This window comes from Sciurus vulgaris (genome assembly GCF_902686455.1).
Source record: "Sciurus vulgaris genome assembly, chromosome: 12".
Lineage (NCBI taxonomy): Eukaryota > Metazoa > Chordata > Mammalia > Rodentia > Sciuridae > Sciurus > Sciurus vulgaris.
Window position 1 is genome coordinate 29,622,986 of NC_136473.1, and position 26,448 is coordinate 29,649,433.

The following is a 26,448-nucleotide window of genomic DNA, read 5'->3' on the forward strand; positions in this document are numbered from 1 at the left end:
AAGTCTTTTTTAACACTGATATGTTAATATCCATTGATTCTGATTTTCTGAATTCCTAGCAACTGAAGAAGAATTATATGAAGAATAAGTTGTACCCCACCTCTTTTTTTTTTTTTTTTTTTTTTCTATTTCACTTCACCTTACAGTGGAGAGGGTTAATGATCTCAGGAATGTTTTCAAGCTCAATTTGTAATCTAATGTGCAGTTCTCTCATAATTTTATGCTAGACACTGGGTTTGTTGAGTCGTATCAGTAAATTTGCAGTTCTGTTAAACCACCTGCCAGGGTGCCATGGTCTTCTTGTGCACTGCCAGGGCTCAGATCCAGGACCCCGGCACTCTCCATGCCCCTTCACAAATGTTCTTGAGTAGGATTTCTTTTAAATCATTCATAAGGAGCTCTCTTGGTCAAGGATCCTTAACCTTGAGCCTGGCCATGGTCATTCACAGAGGCTCATCTTTTATAGATTTAGACTCATCTTGGGGAACTGAGTGTGTTGTGCTTTCTTCTCTCCTCAAACTCTGCCAGGAATTTTTTTTTTTTTTTTCCACATCTATTTTCACCGAGTGCTGATTTTTGTTTGGGTTGCATCTGTGTTCATGTATATAGACCCTCTCTAACCCTAGTTTATGGCCTTTTTCAATAAATCCACACATCCAGAGCAATCTTTTCCCCAACTAAATGCTTTTTAACTAAGTATTTTCCAGAATCTACCAGCTGCTTTAGATACAGTCCACATCAGTTGCCATTTTTGGAGTGTGGCCCAAAAGCCATGGTTCTACAATCTCTGCATATCATTGCAAGCACAGTTCCACCAAGAGAAGAAGAACCCTTGGAAAACGTGGGCCTATGCAATTCCTTTCATTTGATAGCTTGGAGAATTTACTAACCTCATGTCATCATCAACTGAATCGTTAAATAGCCAGTGTAAGTGGACTCTACAAAAATCAAAAAGGAAGTGAATAGAGAAGTGCTCTTTCCCAGGGGAGGCTTTCCTAACCAAGTAGCTCTGTATTGTTTTGTTGTATTTTTCCTTTAATCAGTTCACATGCCCAAATTTGCTTTTGAAGAAACTTTATAGCCATATTCTAAATGATATATTAGTCTCACTTGCCATTAACAAAAATACATCCATAGCAATTAAAATTTAGCACTTCAACTATATATGTACAGCCACTGATAGGACATCTTTGGGAAACACTGCTGAAGGGAGATGTAGTACTGGGACTGAGGCAGGGTGAGGGAAACAGTCATTCCCCCCCAGCTTTAATATTCAATAAGGTTTCATTTTACTTCTGAGTTTTGCTTATAACCGGATTTTTCAACCTCAGTGCTGTTGACATTTGGCGGCTTAGTCTATTTTCTGTTGTTAATAATACAACACCACAGACTAAGTTATAAAGAAAAAAGATTTATTTGGACTCACTATTGTGGTCCAAGTTCAAGGTTTGTGTCTGGTGATGGCCTTCTTGCTGACATTCCCAAGACAGTACAGGGGATCAATGGTGACATGCCCTGATGCTGGCTTTTATAGCAGACCCACTCTCCAAAGAACCCATTAATCACATGAATTGATCCATTCATTCATTAAGGCAGGGTCTTAATCACCTCTTAAAGATCACACCTAGCCCTACTTCTTTTTTATTTGTTCTAAGTAGTTATACATGACAGTAGAATGTGTTTTGCCACATCATACATAAATAGAGTATAACTTCTCATTCTTCTGGTTGTACATGATTAGAATCACACCGGTCATGTAATCATGTATGCACATAGGGTCATAATGTCCAATTCATTGTGATTCTTTCTACCTCCATACCCCTTTCCCTCCCTTCATACCCCTCTGCCGAATTCCTATTCTTCCCTAGCCACCCCCCCTTATTGTGAATTAGCATCCACACATCAGAGAAATCATTCCGCCTTTGGTTCTTTGGGATTGGCTTATTTCGCTTAGCATGATATTCTCCAGCTCTATCCATTTACTGGCAAATGTCATAATTTCATTCTTCTTTAATGGCCCTACTTCTTAATACTTCATAACAGTGATTTAGTCACAGTATGAATTTTGGAGAAGACAAACCACATTCAAACCATAAAAGGCAGGATCATTCTTTGTTGTTGAAGACTCCCTATGCATTGTAGTGTGTGGCAGCATCCCTGGCCTCTACCCTCTAATGCCAGTTGCACCCCTTCCTGGGATGTGAGAACCAAGATGTTGCCACACATCCCCTGACAGGGGGACAGAATCTGCTGGTTAAGAACCACTGTGTTATACATAGTACCTGTGTTGCTTTTACCTGTATTATGATCTTAGATCATTACTTTGTTACGTATGCATATTTCAAATATGCTATAAGTTTCAAGACCATGTTTTAGCATTCTTGTAACTACATGCCTATTACTCCCCTCCCCTGACCACCAGAAAGTAACCCTGGCCTCTGCTGAGACCTGCTGAGGGCGTCTCTCTCACTGAGAGTTGGCGCTCTCACTGACTGTTAGTTCCCAAAGGAATCTCATTGGCAAACAAGAGACTGGCTCCTCCCTCCCTCCCTCAGGTGTTTCTGGCCTATTGCAGGCATGACTCCTTTCAAGAAAACCCAATGAGAACTTATTTAATGTGTTATTTCACCATGTACATGAGCAGAGGCCTACTTTTTTGTGGGCTACTATTGCTTTAAAAATTATTCTATTTTTTTTAAATAATTTCCTCCAGTCTGATGATGCTGGTTAATATTAGTTAACCTCTTTTTCAATAAGTAAAGCTAAAGCTAAGATAAATTAAATAACTTGGCCAGAGCCACATTGCTAAAGTTACCATTCTGTTAAAGAAGAATATTGGGAACAATCTGTCTCAAAACAGAAATGATTATTGTTGCTTTTGTTGTTTAAAATACTTTATATTAAAAAATTGACAAATTGACAAAAATACTAGTAGTATTCAATAGAATACTTCTGGCGCTTTTCTTTTGAATACCTCTTGTTTTTAATACTGTTTCTGAATTTTTCAATTCAGATTGCTATGAATGGTTTTTTTAAATGAAATTTTTAAGTGAAAATGAAATAAAATATAGTTACCATTATTGTCAAAGTTCCTTCTTTATATTTCTAGTTAGGAAATGTACATATTCTGTGCACCTATGAGTGCATATGTGTCCATATGTCCAGGCTCAGTGGTCCTTCATAGTGGTTTTGCTGTATCTTTGGACAGGGCTGATCTGACACTTCTTATTCAGGGAAACAGGCAGGACACCTCCATGAGGCACTCAGCCAGATTGCCTTCTGATGGAAGGTAGAGAAGCTGGTCTGCTTCCTCCATTGTTATGCTTTGATTTGTTGTATTCTGCTTTTCTGCAATACTAGTGATCAAACCCAGGACCTCGTACTTGCTAGGCAAGTACTCTCCCACTAAGCCGCATTCCAGCCCATGTTTTAATACACATCTCTGGTATGAAATTAGCCTTACCTACCCAGAGAAAGTGCCATGGATGTGGTGCACGCCAGACTGATTCACTTTTGGTCGCAGCGGTTTTTCATGTTGTTGTTACAAAAGAGAAATTGAGAGTGGACCAGGTCACCATCATCTCTTTGCCTAACAAGGGATGGATCAAGCTGACAAGACTGTGACATGCATGCACAGCACACACACTAGGTGACATACTGCCAAGTAGATACATGTATGGTTCCAGGACATTTCATAAACTACATGAGTATTATCTCTAGAGATTTTCTTTTTATTTAAACATCCTTTTTTCTACACCTTTCCCTTTTAAATTTCTTAGTACTCCATAATACACAGATGTGTTTTGACTCATAGTATTTTGATAATTGTTGTGAACATTTTGCTCTGGGGGGGATCATCTTCAGCAAAGTACTTAATGTTAAGTACCTGCTACTTAATCCTCATCACCTCTCTATTAGATCGCCAGTAGAGTTCCCATTTTATAGATGAGTAAAATGAGACCCACACAGGTCGCCTGTTCCTGCCTCCCTGGTTCTGTCTGCTGATACATGTATTAGTGATTCCTCCTGAACTTGGGGGTCAGTCTTTTGTATCATCTATAGGTGCTTTCTTTTTGGTTTCTAGTATATACAGCTGTTTTTGTCAGAACTAGCTATTTCTTAATATCTACTTAAATTTCCAGATTCATTTTGCTTGTTCTGTTTTTGTGTTACACCTGATTCGAGATCGAGATGCTGGTTCACTGCCTTCTCGGTGTGATCGTTTCCTCAAGTACAAAGGAGCTCTGCTTGCCTTTTAGGTACTTCTTGTTCCCATTGTTAGGGTGCATACAGTTCATCCCCACATTATCACAACTACGTTCCCTATCCTTACTTTGAACTCAGTTTTATTTTCTGACCTCTATTCTGTGCTCACTTCCAAGTGCCCCCGAATCCAGCCCAGTAGTTTTTCCCTGTTACCCCAAATTCTCAAGAAATATGGCCAGGTGTGAGATTGTGTTGTGTATTTTGACTGTACGCATGATCTTCACACCCTTCAGTAGGTAGTTTTCTGCCTTAACCAGAAGCATGATGTCTTATCTGGGGGGGAAAAGAAATAATGATATTTTAAAGAGCCCTAGACATTTTAATAAAAGTTTCTTCTCAACTTTTCTCTATTGTGTATCAGAAGGAAAGTACAGTGACAGAGAATGTGACATGCCTGCCCAAAGACGTTTCTGTTCGTTGAGCTAAATTTCCCTAAAAAGGAGCAGTCCTAGCTGAGTCTGTCCTATAAAGAAACCCAGGTGGCAAACACGAATCTTTCATGCCTGAAAATTCCATTTTCTTATCCTTAATATTTCAAATAACCCTCTGGCACTGTGACAAACAGGATGACACTCCCAGTCTGATGGAAACCAGCAGTGCCCATTGTCAGGTGGAGAGGGCTGAGGCCCCACGCCCAGTTAGCATGCCAGAGGAGCAGTGCTGGGTGTGACTCCATGTGATCTCCAGGCCTTTGTTCTGGTCAGCGACCACTAAGCCCAGGTGGTGATGTGGTCTCTCTGGGGTCTCACAGCCCACTTATGAACAGATCCAAGAGCATAAAGCACAGAGGCATTTGGAAATTCCACTTTCATGCTTAATATGCAACATGCAAAATGAATTTTTCATATTGGCTTTTTAAAAAAAAGGGAAGAGTTCCAGCATTTCCTCACTGGTGTGCCTTTTGGAGTTAGTGTCCTTTAAAGCAGCCAGAGGGGGAATGACTGTAATGTAAGCAGAGTGGTGTTTGCAAGTAAGAGCTGGAGGAGAGGCAGTGATGATTTTGGAAACATTATTCTGGCGTTGAATTGAACAAAGAGTTATTACTGCAGGGAAAAAAATATCCAGAAACACGTTGTTAATACTGTCTCAGATTTGGGCCTGGAGAACCACACTGTGAGTGGAGTAGACGATAAATAGAGAGAAAATGGCAAATTAAGGGGACAGATAACCGGGGGAAAGGAAAGGAGGAAAGTTGCCTGCTGGCATCAGCAGAAGAGAACACATAACCAGTGTCTGATGCATTTCCTTAAGAACCAGTGTGTTTGCAAATTGCTCCATTGCATCTTAGCAGAATCTAATCTGAGTAACAAAGAGCTGACTAGGAACATAGTTGGATGAATTCCCTCAGTACTCCTGAAATATAACAGAGCAAGGACCAGTATAATGAAAAATATACTGAAAGAGTAGCTAGAGGCTTAACTTATGATCAGTGTTCATTACAACAAATGACACTTTCACTGCAGAGTTACCATAAAGATTATTGACTCTTACGTAATGTGGTTCCCCTCTGAATAGATCTCAGAACAGCTTAGCCTGTGAATGGGAGAGCTGGAGCCAGGCGAAGACCAAAGATGTACTCAATACCCCCTTACTCATTTTTCAATTAGTACTGGTGAGCTGCCCATTCAGAACCCTGGACAGAGCAGGAGAAATTGAACCTTCTTCCAGGAAGAATCTCCACCATTATCTTTGGCATTCACTAGCGTGATTATGTGCTGGGTTCAGTGAACACCAGACTCAGAAAGTGACTAAACTTGTTGGTCGCTTTGTATCCAAGGACCCTCCTTATGTTCTCTGCCATTTGCTATTTTCCTCAATCATACATAATATAACATTTTTTAAAATATCTCTTTGGAAAGAAGCTGTGTTTTGTGTAAAACTTTGGGCAGACAACCATAAGGCGTTTTGCAATCCTGTAGCTTTGCCCAGGTTTAGAATGGACAACCTGTTTTGAGCAATATGCAGTAGCCTTGGTTTAACCTGTTCGCTACCTACTAAACACTCTTATTTCATCCTCCCAACAACCATATAAGATATGTACCATTACCACAATCCTATTTTACTGAGCAGAAAGAATTCTCAGGTTAGGTAACTTGTCCAAGATTCCCAGCTGCCAAGAATCATAGATGCATTTCAAAATAATCTCTAACAGTCTTCTGTGTGTTGACTTCTACACCGGTGCTCACTGTAAAGGAAGAATCTCATATTTCCTGTCTCTTCCCCGTCTCTCCTTCTCTCAAAGTGAACTGGGTTGTAAGTCTGTCCAGAACATCTTGCTTTAAACCAGTATTCACAATCAGACCAGCCTTGCTTCTTGTTCTGTATTTCAAAGTCAACTCAAAGTGTCCCACTAAGAGTGGGCTCCCTATCAGTCTTAGCCAGAGGGAAAGATGGCAGCCCTCAGCGATTTGGGAGACACAAGCCAAGAAAAGGAAGTGCGTGAGACATGCCTTGTTGTAGAGAAGGAAAGTACTATCTGGGAACAAGTCAATAGTGGTCAAATCAACAATGAAGACATTCTGAGAGCTCAGGGGAAAATGAGTCTTTGGATCTTGCATCCTTAAGGTTGCAGTTTTGAATTCCTGAGTTTGATGGAGAAAATTCCTCAACCAAGAATGAGATTTTTAAAATACTTCAAGCCCTGATGTCACCAGTAGATGTCATATCCGCACTCTCTCAGCTAGGCACCTTATTCCCCGCTTTGGAAAAGCCCGATTGTAAGGTCTTCTTCCAAGGTCACCCCTGGTCTGCTTTGTGGCATTTCCTCAGCCCCTCCTCTCCACCAGGTCACTTGGAGTGAGGAAGTGGTCTGTTGATGTCGGAAGGTCTTGACGGCGCGCCTTTCCCTTTGGGGTCTTCCATCCATGGTGCCATCAGATCGTCGGGAGGAGCTTCCCAGACACCCTGCTCCTCTGGCATTCCCACCTCACACTTTTACTTCCACCTCACTTCCACCATCTGCATTTAGAATGTTCTAACACCTTTCAGGGGTGTTTTGTGGGTGAGATTCTTCAATGAAACACGAGATTCTTGGATGAAAGGAGCTGTTGTGACAAGCCTCAGCTCTTCCCTCCCCACCCACAGCCACAGTTTTGCCTGCTGGGGGCATCCAACCAGGAAAGCTGAGCCCAGAGAGGCAGATCCTCTCCCCATGCAGCCCAGCGTTCCCACCACCACCAGGTTGGTTTTCGGTGCCTGGATTCTTCTCGCAAATCTTACAGTAACATGGAGCCTCAGTCACAGACGGGGCACTTTTTAACCTGTTTGCACTTGCAGTTAATTACTCTGAGACTTTAAAATCTGATTTTAAAAAATGGGAGGAAGTAGATGACAGATATGAAACCTCCTAGTATATCAAGGCTAAAAATATTTTCTGACTTTTTTTCCCAAGATTTTCTAGCCTTTAAACCCACTATTCCTTTTTCAGGGTTTTTGTTTTTGTTTTTGTTTTTGTTTGCATAAAACTCAAACTACAAAAGTAAAAACCGAAAGAAGGGAGGAATTCAAAATTTTTTTTCCTATGGAACTGTCAGGGATGGCTTCTCCTTTATTTCTGTGACAATGACTCACTTGTCCCCAAATACTGCTTTGTTTCTTTCTGCACACCCACAGGTCCCTTGCCCACCAAAACCTGGACTCCTCCCCCGCTACTGCCCTCTTTTCCATCACTGGCCAGCCGTTCAAAGATTGGGATCTCCAGGACAGGAAAAGCACAAATCGGCTTGATATGCCATGTTTCAGGGAAGCACTGGCCACCTCCTAAAGAGCATGGCCTAGGGAGGGTGTTCGGCTTTGCCAGCGAAATGGCCAAAGGTGCCAGGTGCCTGCCGCTGCTTTTCCCTGAGCTCCATCTGCTGAAAGGCTGATGGATAAGGGTGGCGGAGAGCTGGATGCTTTCTGGTTTTGATCCTCAAGGCCGTTTTGGTTTTTGTTTTTATGTTTGCTCTGTTTCTAAGTGGAAAGTGATCTACCTCACCAAAAATCCTTGGACAGTGGCGGAAGGGAAAAATGCTACAGTGCCTTCTGAAATGTAAGGCATCACACCACATTCTACCAAAGCAGAGAAGGGACCTTAGAGACGCCAGCCCTGTAAAGTTTCATTTAATGTGATTTGGGTGAGTTCACATAGCTGAAGTGCCGCACGGGATTCAGAGGTTACGTGTGTGATCCATTCAGATGCCCAGTGCTGACCATGCGAAGCCCTGGCCATGGCACTCTATCTCAGTGGCTTCTGGGCACAATCCAGCGGAGTGCACCATCAAGCACCATATCCGAGTCCACTAAGGATAGTGAACTCCTCAGTGTAAATCCAGAGGCCTCATTTTCTGTTGCGGGAAACACGGATCGCTCAGTTAGTGGGTTCATTGCAAAACCTCTGAGTCCCAATTTGGTGTTCTTGACCTGCTCTCTGACACCTGGAGCCTTGTACTTCTGTTCAATGAGATGTCCAGCTTTCGGTTGACTTGCTTGTCACCTGCTAAGGTCAAATCAGTAACTCACCAGGACTGAGAGAAACTGAAAGGGAGAGACACCACCCAGAGCAGAGTCTGTGCTGTTAGCCACACAGAGGAGGAAGAGGAGCGTAGGAATGCTGTCTGCTTCTACCGCCGTGCTTCTCTTTTCAATACTAGTATTCCTGGATGTGTGACACCAGATCTGTAATTGTTAACAGTATTTACATCAGAGCCACAGGACAAATGTGGACCCCTGCGGTTTCCTTCATACCGTATTGCTTGAGGCTTAAATGAGATGATAGATAGTAAGTGCTGTTGAAGCCTCCTGTGTACAAGCTAATGCGCAGTGAAGACTACCCAAGTTTTTCTGTTAGGACTGCTAGCTCAGTGACTTTAGAAGTCAGGAATACCCCTGAGCTGCTCTTGAAGGAATTGTGTGTGCCAAAAATGACTAATAAAAATTTACTCTTTTTATTTTATTTTATTTTATTTATTTATTTATTTATTTATTTATTTATTTATTTATTTGAAGGGACTGGGAATTAAACCCAGGGGTTCTTTGGCATTGAGTCCTTATTTTGTTTAGTTTTTCTTTTCCTTTTCATTTTTTTCTTGAGACAGGGTCTCACTAAGTTGCTTAGGGCCTTGGTAAATTGCCGAGGCTGGCCTCAAACTTAGGATCCTCCCACCTCATCCTCCTGAGTCACTTGAATTTCAGGCATGTGCCACCAAGCCAGGCTCATTCTCATTTTTAATTTGTTTGTTGAAAGGAAAGGGGAAGGAACGTTGCCTTAATAATGTTCGTTTAACTGAATTTTCTTTCAAAGACAACTACTGTCTTCAACTAGTTTTTATTAAGATTATGATTCAATAAAAGCCCATCGTACCATAAGGGAATTCAGTGGAAACCCCTGGTCCTGGTTCTGTGAAAGAGAATCTTACCCAGGGACAAAGCCTGGCTCCCCAGTGGCCTCACTGTGCGAGCGGTGGCATCCGGAATGCTCGCCCCATCTTGCCTTTTACTTTCCAGTCTCACCCTGTGGCACACGAGGGAGGCATTGAGAAAGTGGTGCGGGAAGCAGAATTCCATGACAGAAGAGAACACCCCAGAGGCCAGACACTTGCCGTGGCCTGCACAGGACACGTCCCTCCAGTAGCCGGCTCTAAGTGGGAAGCTGATGGATGCACACTGATGGGCCTGGGACTGAGGCCATCAGAAGTGTTCCTTGGCCTAGATATTCATTCAGTCCATTGGTCAGTCCCTATTTATGGGTGACTGTTGTGTGCCAGGCACTGGGAACAAGAGAAGCAAAAACGATTTAGACATAGTCCTTGTGGCAGAGGCACTTCTGCTGCGGCCGGGAACCATTCAGTTAGTGCAGGGATCCAGGCTTTCATCTGTTCAGTCAGCGAACATGCACGGGGAGCCCATGGCGTGTTGGGCACAGAGGACATCCAACAAGACATGCAAGGCTCTTGCTGTCCGGGAACTCATCTTCTCTTAGCAGAAGCAAGAAACAACAGTAATCAAATTAAATAACCCATTCGTGATGTATACTGGGAAGGAAATCAATGCTAGTGGGAGATAATGTGGGCAGAGAAGACCTCGCTGCAGAATTCACCTTCAAAGAAGACCAGTGAGTATGTGTTAGGACTAAACCTTCCTTTGATGACAAGGAGCACAGATCCTAAGAAGGAGAGGTCATGACTTGATGGTTTTATATTATGACTAATCCAGTGATAGTAGACTTGGGGCATGTCATGATAGAAGGTTCCAGAGGGTGTCATGGGATCCATTCTCCCTCCATCTTTCAGTTCTTCATAAGTCTGTGCCAATATCTCTTTTGGGCTGGCACCCCATCTTGGCATGGGCCAAGACGGGGTGCCAGCAGATCTGGACTCCTGTCATTCTTAGTTTAGGTAAAACAGAAAAGAAAGGCTTTTGACCTAAGCTCATGGAGCTGTCTCTCTCCTTGGCCCTCATGGGCCACATGCTTACGTATGAACCAGTTGCAAAGACTAAGGCTGAGCCAGAGGTCAAGTGACAGCAGTCCCAGAGCAGCATACCCAGGCCCTGGGGTCAGAGTGCTGCGTGTTATCGAAGGCATGTAAAGTATCTGTCCTGTGTCTCCTCACCTGTGAAGAGGGGATGGAGATAGCCCCTAGCTCCAGGAGATGTCCAGAAGCACATTCCAAACAGGGAAGTTGGAGCAAAGGCCAACTTCAGGAGTGGGTGCAGGCCTAGGTGGGGAGCAGGGGGGACAGTGTGGATGAGGAGGGACCGGCCAGAGGCTGGGCCATGCCAGTGTGGGCAGAATTTGCAGGGTAGGAGGGGAGCCCTGCTTGGAGTCTGCTTCCTTGCAGCGACGTCCTCTTGCCAGCGCACGCACAGGACTCGGTGCCTGCCTTTCTCTACCTTTCTCTTTCTCTGTGTGCCCACTGCCTGCCTTCAGCCCATTGTTTCAGTCACCCACTGACGCCCTTCTGATGGACACATTCTCTCTCTGGGTTTGTCAATACCCTTGGTTTGGTTACATCAAGCCTGCTGGCCCAGGAGTGATGCTGCTGTTATTTTGGGTGACTTGTCCTGTTTCTGCTTTGATGTGTTTTGTGTTGATTTTATCATTGAACACAGAGAGGGCAATCTTCTGTCCCCTGTCTTCAGGTTTTCCATGGTGCTCTCTCCTGCCCTGATTGTGGTGATCTCTTCAGCCAATCCTGACTGTGTAGGACATGATATTTAAAGTGGGTTATAAAATATGAACAAAATATCACCATAATTTGTGATAATATAGTGTTTACATCCAACCGAGCCTGTTAAGAAGTCTATTAGAAAATTGCTCTTTAGCTTTTGAGAGCTAGATAAGTTTAGTGGATTTTCATAGTAGAAATTTTTAAGAATAATTTTTGAAAGGGGTAAATTGCCCATGTAAAAATAATTCCTTCTTTTTCCTTTCTCAAACTCATGAATAGTTTTGTGTATCTCTGTGTATATTCCAAGCATACAGACATTTACAGTTGGGTGTCTCTTTTTAATCTCTATACCAAGAACTAAAGTCATTCTTTCTTTTCATAAAAAATATTCACTCTTCAGTGCAACGTGAAGTCTACCCGGGAGGCAGCTTGTCTGGGAAACCTACCCGTGCCCTTGGACTTGTTTCCTTTTGTCTTTGAGTTTATTCTGGAAATTGCAACATTTAGCACTTTGCAGTTTAATTTGAAAGGATTACCTATTTTCTTAAATGCTTAAGCAGGGAGGCAAGTTGCAGTTATTGATTTTTCTCTGCATGTATTCTGTGGAAGCTGTATTTGGTCCTTCCCCAGGGAACATACCTCCTGAACTGCATGCTTACTGGTGACAGCTTGGACCTCTGATACATAACCAAAGACCTTGCCTAATATCCTTGCAACTGCTCGGGGAATTTTTATTAAGTAAAAGCATCATTAGAGTAGACAGGATGATAAAGTTTAATGAGCATCTTTTGTGCATGATATTGTTAATTTTGCTCTGCCAGAATCCTCATTTCTCCCCTCCAGTGGGGCAGATAGCAAGTTTGCAATATTTGGGGTGTTTCTAAATCTGCCTTATATTTTATATTGTGTTTTTATAGAGCTTGATATCTGTGTTCAGCCAGCCACACATCCCTTTTGGCAATTTATATAGATGGTGCTTGCACATGTATGTTTGTACTTTCTCTTTGCACTGTGTGTTGGGGACAGAGAACAGTGAGGGTTATAAAAGAGAAGACTGTGCCATCCCTACTGTTGTTAGTGAATTGCATGGAACCATCTCTCAGAGGTCTGATTTCACCCCAAAGAAAAACCCAAAAAACAAAATTGCCTTTTGAATTAATGAGACTTCTCATAGGAATAGGATAACTGTAATTTTTTTTTTAAGACTCAGCAATTTATGTGCTAAGGTTCTGTCACCAGCCTCTCATAGCTACTAGATAGGATAAATAAAGATATTTCAAATGCTTATTAATAATCTCGGCTTCACACTTTGTCTACAGATTTATTTGTGGAGATTTTAAATTTAGCTTCCCACCAGAAGATTACAGATTATAAGTAAAATTATTTCTCTCCATTATTTTTGCTAGCCATCTACTTAGATTTGAAAACTGGTTCTTTTCTTGGTCTGTGTGAGGACTTTCCATGGAAACACCCATAACAACAGTAGGGAGGCATATGACATGAGCAAATGACTTCAGAACAGCATATTGTACCTCTCATATACCTGGCATTCTGAAATACAATATTTACATCACACACAATGTGTTTCAAGCCGTGCCTTCAGCACACGGAACACAAAGGAAGTGAGGCCTGAAATCCCCACTCTTGAGAAGATGGCAGCTGGGAAATCCAGAAAGATGCACAACAAGACAACCAAGTCAAATTTGAACTTTGACATAACTGCCTGAGTTTGACCCAGTCCTGAAGTTGCAACATGTCGGTCTCCTCCTTTGAGAAAGGAGGATATATCGTAACAGGACCTCCCTCACTGGGCTGTTGTAACAGTGAATAATGAGGATGTGGTAGCCACGGTGTGAGTGTTGTGCTATTGTCAGTGCGTCATGATGATGGTTTGAAATGCTGAGCAAGGGTAGGCATCACTTTATGTGTCATCAAGAACTGAATGGTGAGATCCTGATAAATCCCATCATGCTTTGGGAAGGCAGAATAGAGATGGGGGATCAAGGAAACTGTGAAAAGCCTCAAGGACTCCAAGTATGAGTGAGATATGAATTGTAGAAAAGGACCCAGGCAGGCCTTCCAGACAGTGATGACACAGATCAGCAAGAACACTAAACAAAACCAGAACCTGAGGGAATGATGACTAGCAGGAAACACTAATCCCAGGCCTCTGATCTAGCACTTTTTTATTTGAGCCCATGCCAATCTTGTTGCCCCTGCACCTGCATGGGAGACAGTTTGCATGTTTACCCATTTTCCTGTTAAGGTAGCAGAGATTCTGGAAAGACATAGAACTGAAGGCTACTCAGCTAATAGGTGGTGGAACTGACTGGATCCATCTTTCCTATGCTCCTGCTGCCTGCCTCGAGCCCAGCCACACATGACTCTTGCCTGTTCGTGTACAGGGAAGGGGCATGTGTTCTGGTGCCCGGTACCCGGTACCAAACTGGGTACTCAATCCAGGGGCAGTGGGTACACATGGGTACACCAAGGAGAGGTGGTTCTGTCAGCTGTGTAAAGGACTCATTGGAAGAGGCAAGGACCAGCATCAGGGAGACCAAGAAGGGACCCAGTGTCAACATCTAAGGGCCAAGTGACAAGAGCCTTTATTAGGGTAGAAGAAAAAATGAATAAAGTCAGAAGATGATAGAAATCAGGATAAACTTAAGTACCATAAAGTGGCTAATTAGCCCATTGAGTTATGAACCTTTTGAAAAACTGATGAAAGCTACATATTCGGCTTTGCCTAGAGTTTCACACAGTTCCATGGTCCCAGGCTGAGAATTTTCACTGCACAGGAAATTTCTATAAGATTCAACTAATATGGCCACCAGTGAAAGAGCTGTATTTCAAGATGGCATCAACATTTGATCCCAAAGGTCTAGAGATGCAGAGGGTCAGACCTGTGGATTTTGGGATGGGGGACTCTCCTCTGCTTTGTTGCATTCGATGTCAAGTCTGCAAATGAACTGAAGAGGATGGTGACTTGGGGGATTGCTTCCTGGAGCTAATCACTGGAGTTATAAAATTAAATGGTCTTTCTGGGAGGAGGATACAAAGAGATAAAAGCAGAGACACAAGGACTAAAGAGGTCCCCAGAGAGATAACAAGAACCAGGACACAGCCTCATAGCCAACTCTGGAAATTGTCAAGAGGGAAGGGGAAGGCCTGGAGTGGTCTTCATTGCTGCATCCGTAAAGGCATACAGTGGTCAGCAAGAGACCCTTGGATCCAACTGGAATAACAGAACGCACACATTTTTCCAAAACTGAAGGCGCCCATATTAAACAAAACTGGTGTGTCAATAATGGAAAGTCATGCACATTGTACTACTTCATAAATACATTTGTTGCAAAATTTATACCAGTTGTTATGGTCTGAAATTTTTTGCTGCACAATTTTTGATGTCAGGCAGTAGCAGTCAGTTACATGGGACTTAAAGAGGCCAGGCTACAGGCTGCTGTAATAACACCTCTAAAGTGACCAGCCTCGTGACCCAGGCAGTCTGCAGAATCATTTCCTAATGGTTCTCCAGCAGCAGTTCTTCAGTGGGCAGCTCTGAACAGGGCCCACTCCCATGTTCGCTCTAGTTCTCCACAGTCAGAAATGGAGAGCCCTTGTGAGCCTGAGCAGGGATGGCTGGCTCATCTCCCCCGCTGAAAGCATCTGCCAGGCATCTCACCTTTGAAATCGTCTCTGGCGACAGAAGCCTGTTCATCAGACTCCTGAGAGTAATGGATCCTTTCCTGTCACTTCAGAGTGCTCATTGTTAGTTTTTCCCTCTCCCAATCATCTCCCAATTATCCTCTACAATCCTCGGATTTCATGGCAGAGAAGATTTTGTGGGACTGAGCAGAAGGTTCGCTCCATTTTCTGGGTCGATCATGTTGCCCACAGCGGCTGCAGCCTCGTGGGCAAGCTTGAGCCAGGCTCTCTGTCAACACTCCTGACCTGACACAGCCAGGTGGCAGTGCCTGCTGGAGCCCCTCCCAGAGGTGACCCACCCCAAAATCACATGGTCAAATGCAGGTCCCAGGCCACACTTTGTGGCAACAGCAGTGTGAAGTGGAAGGAGCTATCCAAGTCACCTGAATCACAGAACTTCATGAGAGGTTAAAGGCAGTAACTGCTTTTCTGGAACATCCTTTATGTTAAGTCCACATGGACAAGATTGTCTCCGTCTCTCATTTAGTCTGTCCCCCAGCTCTCTGAGGTAACTGAGAAATTTCATCTTCATTTTACAGAAGAGGACATCAGACAAGTGACATTCCCAAGGCCACATGTCATACCAGACCAAGCAGGGTACAAGATAAAGGGATGAATGTGCCCCAGGACAGTTCTCCAGGAATCCCCAGGGCCAGGCACTGTGGACTCCTACTTGACAGGACAAGTATCACCTGAGCAGAGCAGATAGAGGGGGGACATCCTCTCTGGGACATGCCCGGGACTGAGGGATGGTTGGGGTTTGCTTGGGGACAGAAAGTGAGAACAAGCAGGCTAGAAAGTCTACATTTGTCAAGGCTTGAAGGTGCAGTGCAGTGTGCATCTTCAGGAGGGGAGGGAATTGGATGATCAGGAAGACAAAATCCGTCTGGAAGGTTGTGAGCTGTCTTAATTGTGTTTTTATTATTTGTATTTTGTGATGCTTTTACCTCCAGGAGAGACCTCCCTCTCAGGGCCAGCCAGCTAGCTCCTAGAGTGGCAAACAACTTGCCTATGAGCGCCTTTCATATGCAAACCAGTCAATGCAAAGCCCACATGCCCAGCTCCCTGCATCCACCTCACACCAGCTCAGATTCCCCCTGCCCTGAGTCTCTCCAGGGCCAGGTACTGGCCAGTGGAAGACCACTCTGATAACCCGCAGTCTGACAGAAGTATTTGAACTCTCTAATCCTAAACTTGCCTGATGGACTGGCCTTGGACTCTGAGCCATGCTTTCTCCTTTACTTCTTCACCTTCTCTCCCATCTGCTGCTTCCCCATGTGGCTTGTGTGACATGGCATACACCTTTCTCTCTAGAGCTACAAGTAATAAAACTGCTTTCAATAGGGCTGACCTTGCCAGGCGTGGTAGGACATGCCTGTAATCCCAGCAGCTCAGGAGGCTGAGGCAGGAAGATCAAGAGTTCAAAACCAGCCTCAGCAATTTAGCAAGGCCCTAAGAAACTTAGTGAGATCCTGTCTCTAAATAAAATATAAAAAGGACTGGGGATGTGGCTCAGTGGTTAAGTGCCCTTGGGTTCAATCCATGGTACCAAAAGGAAAAAGAGGAAAAAAAAATAGTGCTGGCCTCTCTATGTTCCTCATTCACCTCCATAAGTTAAATCCAGGTGTAATCAGAATGTGGACCAGCAGCGTTACCTTCAGACAGTAGAGGCAGGGACCCTTCTTTCTACCTATAGTAGAGAGGGGACAGTTTGCCTGTTTTCACTTCTTCTTATAAGAATGGCACCCCATTTTCCCTTCAGGGTACACCTTGCCCTTCCTGAAGCTTGGTTCCTTAATTTTTCCTCCTCAGTAAACTGCTTTTCTTTTCCTGATGAAATGAAACAGAATCCTCATGGACGCGCTGCCTGGCAGGGCCAGAGAGGTTCATTTACCATGTCAGTTCCTGTTGCTACTGCAACAAATTACTAGAAACTTATGTGCTTACTGGCTGGAAAAAAAAAAAAAAAAAAAAAAAGTCCTTCTGGATATCAGGAGCCCGGAATCCATACATTCTTCCCGAGAGAAGAATGCAGTTCCTTGCCTTTCCTAGTCACCTGTGCTGTTTGGCTCGTAGCCCTGTCCTCTATCTTCAGAGCCAGGTGTGTGTGTCATCTCTAAATCTAACCCGGCTCTTCCCACCTCTTTCAAGGAGCCTTTTGATGACATTGGGCCCACCACCTGATCCAGGACCATCTTCCCTGTTCACATCATTAGAATCCCTCTGCCGTCCCTGTGAAGTGTCAGGGAAGAGGATGTGGCCATCTCTGGAGGCCGTTCACCTGTGTACCACACTTACATACCAAACTGCAGACCTCTGGCTAATAACTACCAAATCGAAGCCTTGTGGCTCCTAACCCGCAGAGCCAGAAGCAGAGGCCAAGGCTGGAGCCAGAGGTGCCTGTTGTCACTGCCCTACGCCAGCCCCATCTCCATGTGGGAAAGCTGCCTGGGAAGAGGCCGACTCATCTGCCCACACAGCCTGAGGAGTTAAAGGACGGCTCAGCAGTGCCAGCCAGCCCTGCGATGACTCACCAAGGAAGTGGGGCGATGCATTGAACTGGGCCTTAGTTGCTTTATTCAAAGAGGATTCAGACCTTTCTTCCAGAGGTGTTTGGGGATTTAATGTTGGTAGAAAATACTGTTATTCTTCATAGGAAATAGCCCTAAAGAGCTAAGACAGTCATAATTATCTTTATTTAATCACTCTCCATATAACCCTACATCAGCCCTGTGTTTCAAAAGCATTCACTTGTCACTTCCAGCAGACTCACCATGGTATCAGGCTGATCAAGCCACACAGCCGCCCTGTGAGAAAAATGACATCCTGACTATACAGAGGAGGAAACTGAGGCACGACAAGGGGAGGGGAAAGGCGCTGGTCATTTTCCCAGAACCAACAGCTTGTAAGCGTCAAAACTCAGATTTGAACCTGTGAGACTGGGGTCTCCTGCCTGGCCCTTTGAAGTGACGTGCTGGGTAGCCCCAGAAGTCCAGGCACACACAGTGGGATCTGAAGAGAAAAGGCAGGAACTGAAATGTCATCGGAACATGCCAGTGCCCTCCTTATTAGGAACAGAGCACTAGTGGGAGTCCAGCAGCTTTTGACCCCTTTCCGAAATGGCTTCCTTGGGTCCCTACTCCCAGGGCCAACTAAGCACAACCCCACCCCCGGAAGCCCTCCTCGCCCACTGTGGCTCTTACCTCTTTCAGGGCATGACACAGGGCAGGCCCCTGACAAATCTCCTCCCTCCTGTGACCTCATATGGTTGCTGATACCACTTTCCTAGCACCCACAAGTATTTCTGGGTTTCCATGTGCACGAGCTCTGAAATTGTGTTCTGTAGATTTTTACAAAATTTTTAAGGTTCATTGTTGTCCGAGTAAAAACATGTCCATTTCTTTTTCCTTTGTGGGGTAAGGGGTTGGAAAACAGGAAAGAGATAAGAGACTGTAAAAAAAGAAAAGCTGTGTAGCCGAAGATACTGAGACCACAGGCAGACACACACAACAGCTCAGACCTTTGCTTTGTGCAGGGTGGGAGGACTTCCGAGACCAGAGGCCTCCAGGGGTTGTCAGGCTGCAGAAAAGCAGCATCCTGGGAGGAAAAGGACGGACTATTCAAGGGGGAAGTATGTTCCAGAGGGTGTCGACTAAGATGGGGACTATAATAGATGACTCTGCTTGGGCTCAGGGTCTCTTCTACCTGCTTGATGTATCTGGGAGTGATCCTGGGAAGGAGACGCACAGGTTGTGCCACCCAGATAACGCAGGCTGCCCTTCCCATCTCAAGATCCTCAGCTTCATCGCACCCGCCACGTCCCTTTGCCCCTAGGATCACGAATTCACAGGTTTCAAGGGTTAGGATACTGCACTGGAAATTGGGGACAGTGTCAGGGGTAAGGTTGAGCTTTCTAGTAACTCTTCTCCATCTAAACCAGAGGTTCTTTACCTGTTAGCCACAGCTAGGTGTTCATGGCTTGGTCTCCAGGGGTCACAGACCCTTTATTAAATGTGGGGGAGGGTAGCATCTGTGGTTCTAAAGATGTGTTTTCTTAGACAGCAGGTTCTCTTGCCAGGCTGGGTGGGATGGGGCTGCTCTCTCCAAAACATTAGCACAAAGCTCTCTAAACCCCTAATTGCTATGGAGTATGGCACATGTGGTACCTTCTTGACACAGGAGACACCCTCCTCGTTACCTGCAGACATTGCCAGCACCTGGTTGGGTGGGCATCCTCTGACTCATAGGCTCATCTCCTGCCAACTCCAAACTCTGCATCCACTCATGAGAGAAGAGACTTCTCTGCTTTGCCACGGTTGGTAGAGCCCACTCATAGTTCTTTCTTTCTTTGTTTTTGTGGTACTGGGATCAAACCAGGGCCTCACACATGCCAGGCAAATGCTCTGCCCCAGAGCCACATAGCACTCCTAAGGAGACATACTTGGAAGACTCTGGAAAGGACAGAATCCAGCAGGACCTGCCAAAACTCCAGTGTCCCACTTTTCCCTGTTCACGCGATCAGCTGGAAAAATTATGTGTCCATCTCCCCTCACCCTGTCAGCCACAGTGTCGAGGTCTTCGAGAGCACCAGTATATGCTAAATAGTGCCACGCTGCATGGCCAGAAAATGCCAGAATCAAGAATGGGTGTGATTTCTTGAGTGGGCACTAGAACCAGTGTCACCCAGGACAGGGAAGACGGTCCCTGTGCCAGTGCTCATCCATAGGTGCAAGGCAGCTGTGGTGGCAGCCGGGTCATGACCTCACTCTGGAGGACCTGGAGGGCTTTCTGGGAGACACAGGGATATCAATAAGGAGAGCTGCGGTCGAGCTGTATTTATTTTAGGGTGGCTTTTAATTTACTTTAATCAGAATTACTCATAAATTATGGATTAATTACTATCTGCTGCTCAGTGAAATCCTCTCAGCCACAGAGCCCACGCCGCTTGGCAGTGAATGCCATCCACTGTCATCGTAGGGCACTTTGTCAACATTTAATCAGCAGTACTTATTAATGTGGCATTGATGTGTGGTAGCCATCCCCTCGCTATCAATCACGCGCGTGCATCCAGAGTAGACGCAGACACCATTGCTCTTAGTCACATTAGCCAGCCCCTGGGCTTTTAGGCCAAGCATGGTGCTCACTTTTCATGAAACGGACACACTGTCTCTTCAGTTCTACCCAACTTTTGTCACTGTCGACTTAGGAACTTGCTTAGGAACTGCAGTCTTTGGAACTTGCTGAGCATCACCTGCCCTCACAGTCCAGGTGACCTGCCGTGCCGTTTCAACACGCTGCCCAGTGAGTGCACAATTCCAAAAGGCTTGTCCGTGGTTGAACGGCCTGGTACAGGCTGCATGTGCTCGTGCACCTGTGTGTGGGACAATCGTAAATTCTTCAATATAGCGTATGGCCCAGAGAAAGCAGGTGATCTTCTGGTTTCCTTTGGCTTCCTGAGTATTTCTGGAGATTATTGTTGAAAACTCTACCAATTGAAACTGACATTGGTGGAATACGTCTCATGGTTTCCTCTCTTTCTCTTTTCAGCCTCTACGGCAGACACATGCAGGCAAACCCAGAACCCCCGAAGAAGAATAATGACAAATCAAAAAAGATCAGCCGGAAACCCCTGGCAGCCAAGAACAAATGAGGAGTTGGCACAGACTGGGCTGCTGGTCTCTTCTCTAACTCTTCTGTCTCTCTTGCTCTGTCTCACCAAAAAATATAATGTGTGTGTGGCTTTTTAAAAAAACTTTTCACTCTGTTGCTAGGGCTTACCACCTTACCTTTTACGTTCTTTTGGTAGGTGGTAGATTTTTATAAGGTCTTAAACTGATTTCCATTTGTTTCCTTAGAAATGCCAAACGCAGGAAGCAAAGCTTTAATTCAACTGCAAATTCCATAGTAGGCACAGACTTAAGGTCCTTGAATAGACATCTTAAGGTGGCTTATTATTAAAAGAATAATTAAAATCATGTAACCATTTAAATGTCACAGTTAACACTTTTCATTCTTTATGTTTTTTCACCTAACTCATTATTTTGTCTTATTGAAAGTCTTCCTTCACCACCAAGCTATTACATGCACTTAACTTACAAATGATTTTCATAAAAATCTCTAATTTGTATCACATGTTGTTTCTTGACTAGAATAAAGAACAGTTTGATCTTAGGATATACATTTTTTTGTTTACCTTCCCCCCCCCAAATTTTCTTGTCCAATTTGATTGGCTGTAGATGATCGACTCTGAACTTTCCATGAAAGAAATGGAAAATTAAATCAGAGTTTCTTCTCCTATCAGTTTGTCAGTTTTTTCTTTTTCTCTTTGAGGACTGTTGCTAAATTTGGGAAGGAGCAGAAAAAACAAATCTCTAGGAGATTCTGCCAAAGGATTTTGGAAAGCAGCATTCCTTCGGTGCAGAAACGGTGACTCCTGCCAGTGGCTGGTAGACAAGAGCTGCGAAACGGAGGGAGGAAAGAACTCAAGTATGTTTTTCATCACTGCAGAAAATCTGCTCATATCAAAGCATTCTTGTTAGAGACTCTGATGCCAAAGAAGCTGTATAAATGTGCACAATCTACACCACACCCAGTGTGGAAACTGCAGCGGCAGAGTCATTAAACAACCAATTGTTTAACATCTGTGATAGGCGGCTTTCCTTCTTCTCAACAGTATGTAGTATGTATAGAAATGAAAATCAATCCAAGCAGAAGTGCTCTCCAGAATGCTGCCAGCACCTGAATGCCTCTCCACCATAGGTGGCTAAGGAATTGTGGGAGAAGGACCCACCCCTCTGGGTTACTTCATCTCCTCTTGAAAAGTTTCCCAGGTGAATTCCTAGCCCGTGACCACTAGGACTTGTAAAAAGCCAGAATGGAAGCAAAAAAAGCAAGTCCCGAATTCCTCAGGATATGCGCTTTCCATGTCAATGGACTTTGCAATTCAACTTTGCTTCTGGGTAACTTCCTGATAGAACTTTCACTGTGGGAAGGGAAATCCACAGATGCCATCACCTGTTTGGGAGTGGAGTTGATGTAATTTTTATAGGTGGCATATTGGCCTCAACCAAAGTATTTTAAATTAATTTTATAGTTTCTGAAATTGCAGAAGGAAGAACAATGTCTGCACTATCGTTGGTTGAAATGAACTGACCAAAAAGTAACTGACCAAAGTATTAGTAAAAACATAATATTCAAGGCTTGTAAGTAATTTTATCTTTCAAAAGATAAATGCTCTAGATAGATATATGCGCAATACACAGAAGTTCACAGGGAGGAAATATTGCCAAGAAACATGACCGGGGAAAAAAAATAGGCAGAGCCTCAAAAAATACAAAGTGAAGAAAAATAAGCAATGTGCAACAATAAGAAATGTGCAAATATTTTTAAGTCAGTATTAAGTGCTAGAGGGATTATGAGATAAACATTCTTATATGTGGCTATAGAGAGTATAGATTTCTCTCCATCAGTGGAATAGGGAGCAAAACCTTAAAATGGTGTACTCAGACCCAGAATTATGATTTCTAAGAATTTATGTTGAAAGGGCTGGGGTTGTGGCTCAGTGGTAAAGTGCTTGCCTGGCAGGTGTGAGGCCCTGGGTTTGATTCTGAGCACCATATATATATATATAAAGAAAGAGAAAGAAAGAAAAAAAGTCCATCAACAACTAAAAATGAAAAAAAAAATTTAAAAAGAACTTATGTTGAGAAAACTCAGATGCACTCAAAGAGCTGTTTGAGAATTGTCTTTATAGCATTATATGTACAGTGAAAGTATGGGGGAAAGCCAGACATCTATCAATTTAAGAATGGTTTAATGAATTGTAGCAAATCCACAATAGATTTCCAGGCAGACAAAAAAATTTTTTGAATAATATGTAAGGGCAAAGGGAGATAATTATGTCCTCTGGTTAAGTAGAAAAAAGATTTTAAAAACTACATAAGGATGGCCCCAGTTATGTAAAAAGGAAATTGTGTTTTAAATATGTGCACATAAAAATATTAAATGGAAACAGAACACAGTTTTAAGGCTGACCAATTATCTCTACATGGTGGACTAAGACTTTATTTTCTTTTTTATGCATATCCTGTACTTTAAATTTTCTGTAATGAGCATGTGCACTTTTGTAATCAGAAACATTAAATACATATTTTTTCAAAATGAAATTGGCATATTATGGTATATTATGTAATTCATAAAATAAGACTATATATTTTAATTCAAAGCTTAATATAAAATGTCAGGTTTGCTTTTTTTTTCTTTTGTTCCTGAAATGTATTGTTACATCTTTCTCTACTCTCTTTTTGGTTACTTGATATCTGGATTAACAAGAAATTCACAGTTCAAAAGGTGGTATTTTAACAAAGATAATCTGCCCTTCTGAGGGTAAGGGTGTCATGCAATGTCGTTCAGTCATTCAAGTTACCTATGTTAACTTTCCATCACTCCAGCAAAAGACCTGAGATAAAAGGAGGAAAGTCTTATTTTGGCCCAGAGTTTTAGATATTTCAGTCCATCATAGGTTAGTCTGTTGCTCTGGGGCCTGCGGTAGGTAGCTCAGTACATCATGAAAGACCATGTGTCAGAGGACACCTGTTCACCTCCACGGCAGCCAGGAAACAGAAAGACAGAAGGGGGCCAGGGTCCCCGTAATACTCTTCGCAGACATGCTCTCAATGATCTAGGTTCCTCCAGAACTCCGGAAGGTTCCAACACCTCCAAAAAGCACCACACTTGGGTAACCAAGCCTTTAACCTATGGGCCTTGGAAAACGTTCCAGGTCTAAAGTATAGTGGTTCCCTCTACTCCAGTGCTCAGGGTCTTAGTGAGAACCAGGGAATATGTTTTATTCCTTGATTGAAGCATCTTTCTCAGGGGTTCTCCTTTTATGTAAAGCACTGGTCTTGCCCACATGTCTGGATTAAAAAGGTGTGCAAGAGACTTTTGTGCACATAATCACATTGGGTTTTGCAAGAACCTGTGAGATAGAGAGGGCAGGTTATTTGACAATAAATTTTATAATGCTTCTTAAAACTAGGAGAAAAGTGTTCATTCTCTAGATGTTATATGTTATGTTTATCATGAGCCTATTGATTTTTTTTTTTTCTTTTTCGGCTAAGAGTGGAACAAATAGAAAAAGTAGAATGTTGGGGTGGAAGAAAGATGTTCATAGTTAGAGATTTTTCTTGTTATTGTTTATTTTCTGCAACATTAGTCAGAGATTTGCCGTGTTAATGAGTATCTTGAATCTCTGAAAAGAAGCTATGATATGCAGGGCTGCTTGACGGGAGTCATTTACTCACCAAGTCTTACACTGTCCTATAACCTGCCCAGCCTACTCTACCTAGCCTAGAGTCGTACCAGATTCACTCTTTGGAATAGAAGTTACTTGGACACCACTTTGCATAGGCATATCTGCATTTTAATAAGTCGGAATAGATATGGATGAAAATTATGTGAATCTAGAGACAACTAGGTTGTCTGAATCGTGTCAATATTAATTGCTAAACTATGAAAACTCTTTGGCTCTTAATACTCCCTTCCAAAGACCATGTACTTAACGCTTTTTTCTTGTATTGCATTGTGAAGCTAAATTTTCTTACAAAGCTTCATAATCATAATGTGCCACATGTCCCCTGTAAAAAAATTCCCCTAGGCTTTACCTTCATGATAGGAGCATAACCGAAGAACTCTCAGGATCTTATTCAGCCTTGGTCCAGGTCACACTCATCTCTCGCCTGGATTACTGCAGTGTCCTTCTGTGGGGCACCTACTTTCACACTTGCCCTCTTAGAACCTGTTCAGGGCAGCAATCTTATAAATGCTGACATCAGATCAGGACACCTGCTCAGAATCTTCCAGGGGCATCTCCGTATTCCTTTTGCTCAGAGTAAAAGCCCAGGTCACCAGGCCTATTCCTGCAGGCCATGGTTCTCTTCCATCACTTCCTACTACTTTTCACTCAGTGCCAGTCAGCCTGGCCTCAGGCTCTTGCCCTTTCAGGGCATCTCTCTACTGACTAAGGTGTATTGACCATTTAGTCCTACAGTGTTCTCCCAAGTACAACTCCATCACCAGCTTCAAATCTGTTAAAAAGTCACCTCCGTACCCTGATTATTACCCTGCTATAAGTTGCAAGGCAGATGCCATCATTTCCTAGACTGTGGGCTTCCTAAAGAAAAGAGTCAGCAAAGTTGGGCCCACAGGCCAGATTCAGCCCATGCCTATTCCTGTGAATTGTTTTATTGGTACACAGCCATTCCCACTCATTTACATATTGTCTATGGCCGCTTTTGTACCATTACAGCAGAGCTGAGTGGTTGTCATAGCAACTGTATGGTCCACAAAACCAAATAATAATAATAATAATAGACCATCTGGACCTTCATAGAAAAATTATTGATTATTTTATTAGCTATTAAACCCCATCACCAGAATGGTACCTGGTCTACAGTAAGGACTTCATAATTGATTTAAGAACTATTGCTAGTTGGGTCAAGTTAACCTTAAGGAAGAGAGAAGGGGGAAATTATTAGACATCCTTTTAGAAACCCTAAAAGTTACTTTGTAACTGGTTCCACTTTATTATCATAGCCAATTTTTCCTAAAGGAAAACAAATGATTTCTGAATATTATTACAGGTGAAAGTTTACTCAACTCTGTAAAATTCAAACCAACTTTTACCTAACTTTTGGTTTCTCTTGCAGTGACCCAATCATTATATGCTTGATTACAGTCTTCCTCAAACAACCAACTTTTCCTTCTATAATGCTGGAACCCAAAGGACCCTGCTCCCCACTCACTGGCTGTGAGTCCAGAGGAAGGACCTGTGTCCATGTGAGCTAGTTTCAAAAAATCCTGTGGATCCTCATCAAAATTCACTTCTCCAGAGAGATGTTCAAAGGCAGCAGGACGGGAAGTAAAGATCAAAAGTATCTTCCACCATGGATATTCTGTGACCACCTCATTAGGCATTAATCATTCATGTATAAATCTCTTCGTCTATAATATCATAAAATCATACTATAATAGTTATATGCCATACATATATTATGTGCATCTCTATTTTATACACATGTATACATATGATTGCACATATGCATATGATTGCTCTTCCCATCAATAACATTTTCAGGAGACTTCTGTGTTCTTTAGAAAAACTGTGGTTTAATAATACTGCATATAAATATATTGTGATATTATCACCTCCCTCATGCTTATTTTATACATAATAGAATTTGGTAATTTTCTATTGCTAAATATTCCCCTTGATCTCTCCTCTATTACTAATAATAGCACTTATTTATTGAGGACTTTCCTTATATCAGGA

General features: G+C 43.2%; 1 protein-coding gene across 3 annotated transcripts in view; it reads left to right on the forward strand.

Annotated features, from left to right (window-relative positions):
* The window catches only part of RSU1 (Ras suppressor protein 1), a 186,845-nt gene extending 161,356 nt beyond the window's left edge, over window positions 1-25,489 (forward strand). For all 3 annotated transcript variants that reach the window (XM_079108201.1, XM_079108200.1, XM_079108203.1), the window contains one exon: window positions 20,667-25,489. In XM_079108201.1, coding sequence (XP_078964327.1) covers window positions 20,667-20,769 — 103 coding nt within the window. In that variant the 3' untranslated portion in view covers window positions 20,770-25,489. The remainder of the gene's footprint in view (window positions 1-20,666) is intronic.
* Window positions 25,490-26,448: the final 959 nt, after the last annotated feature.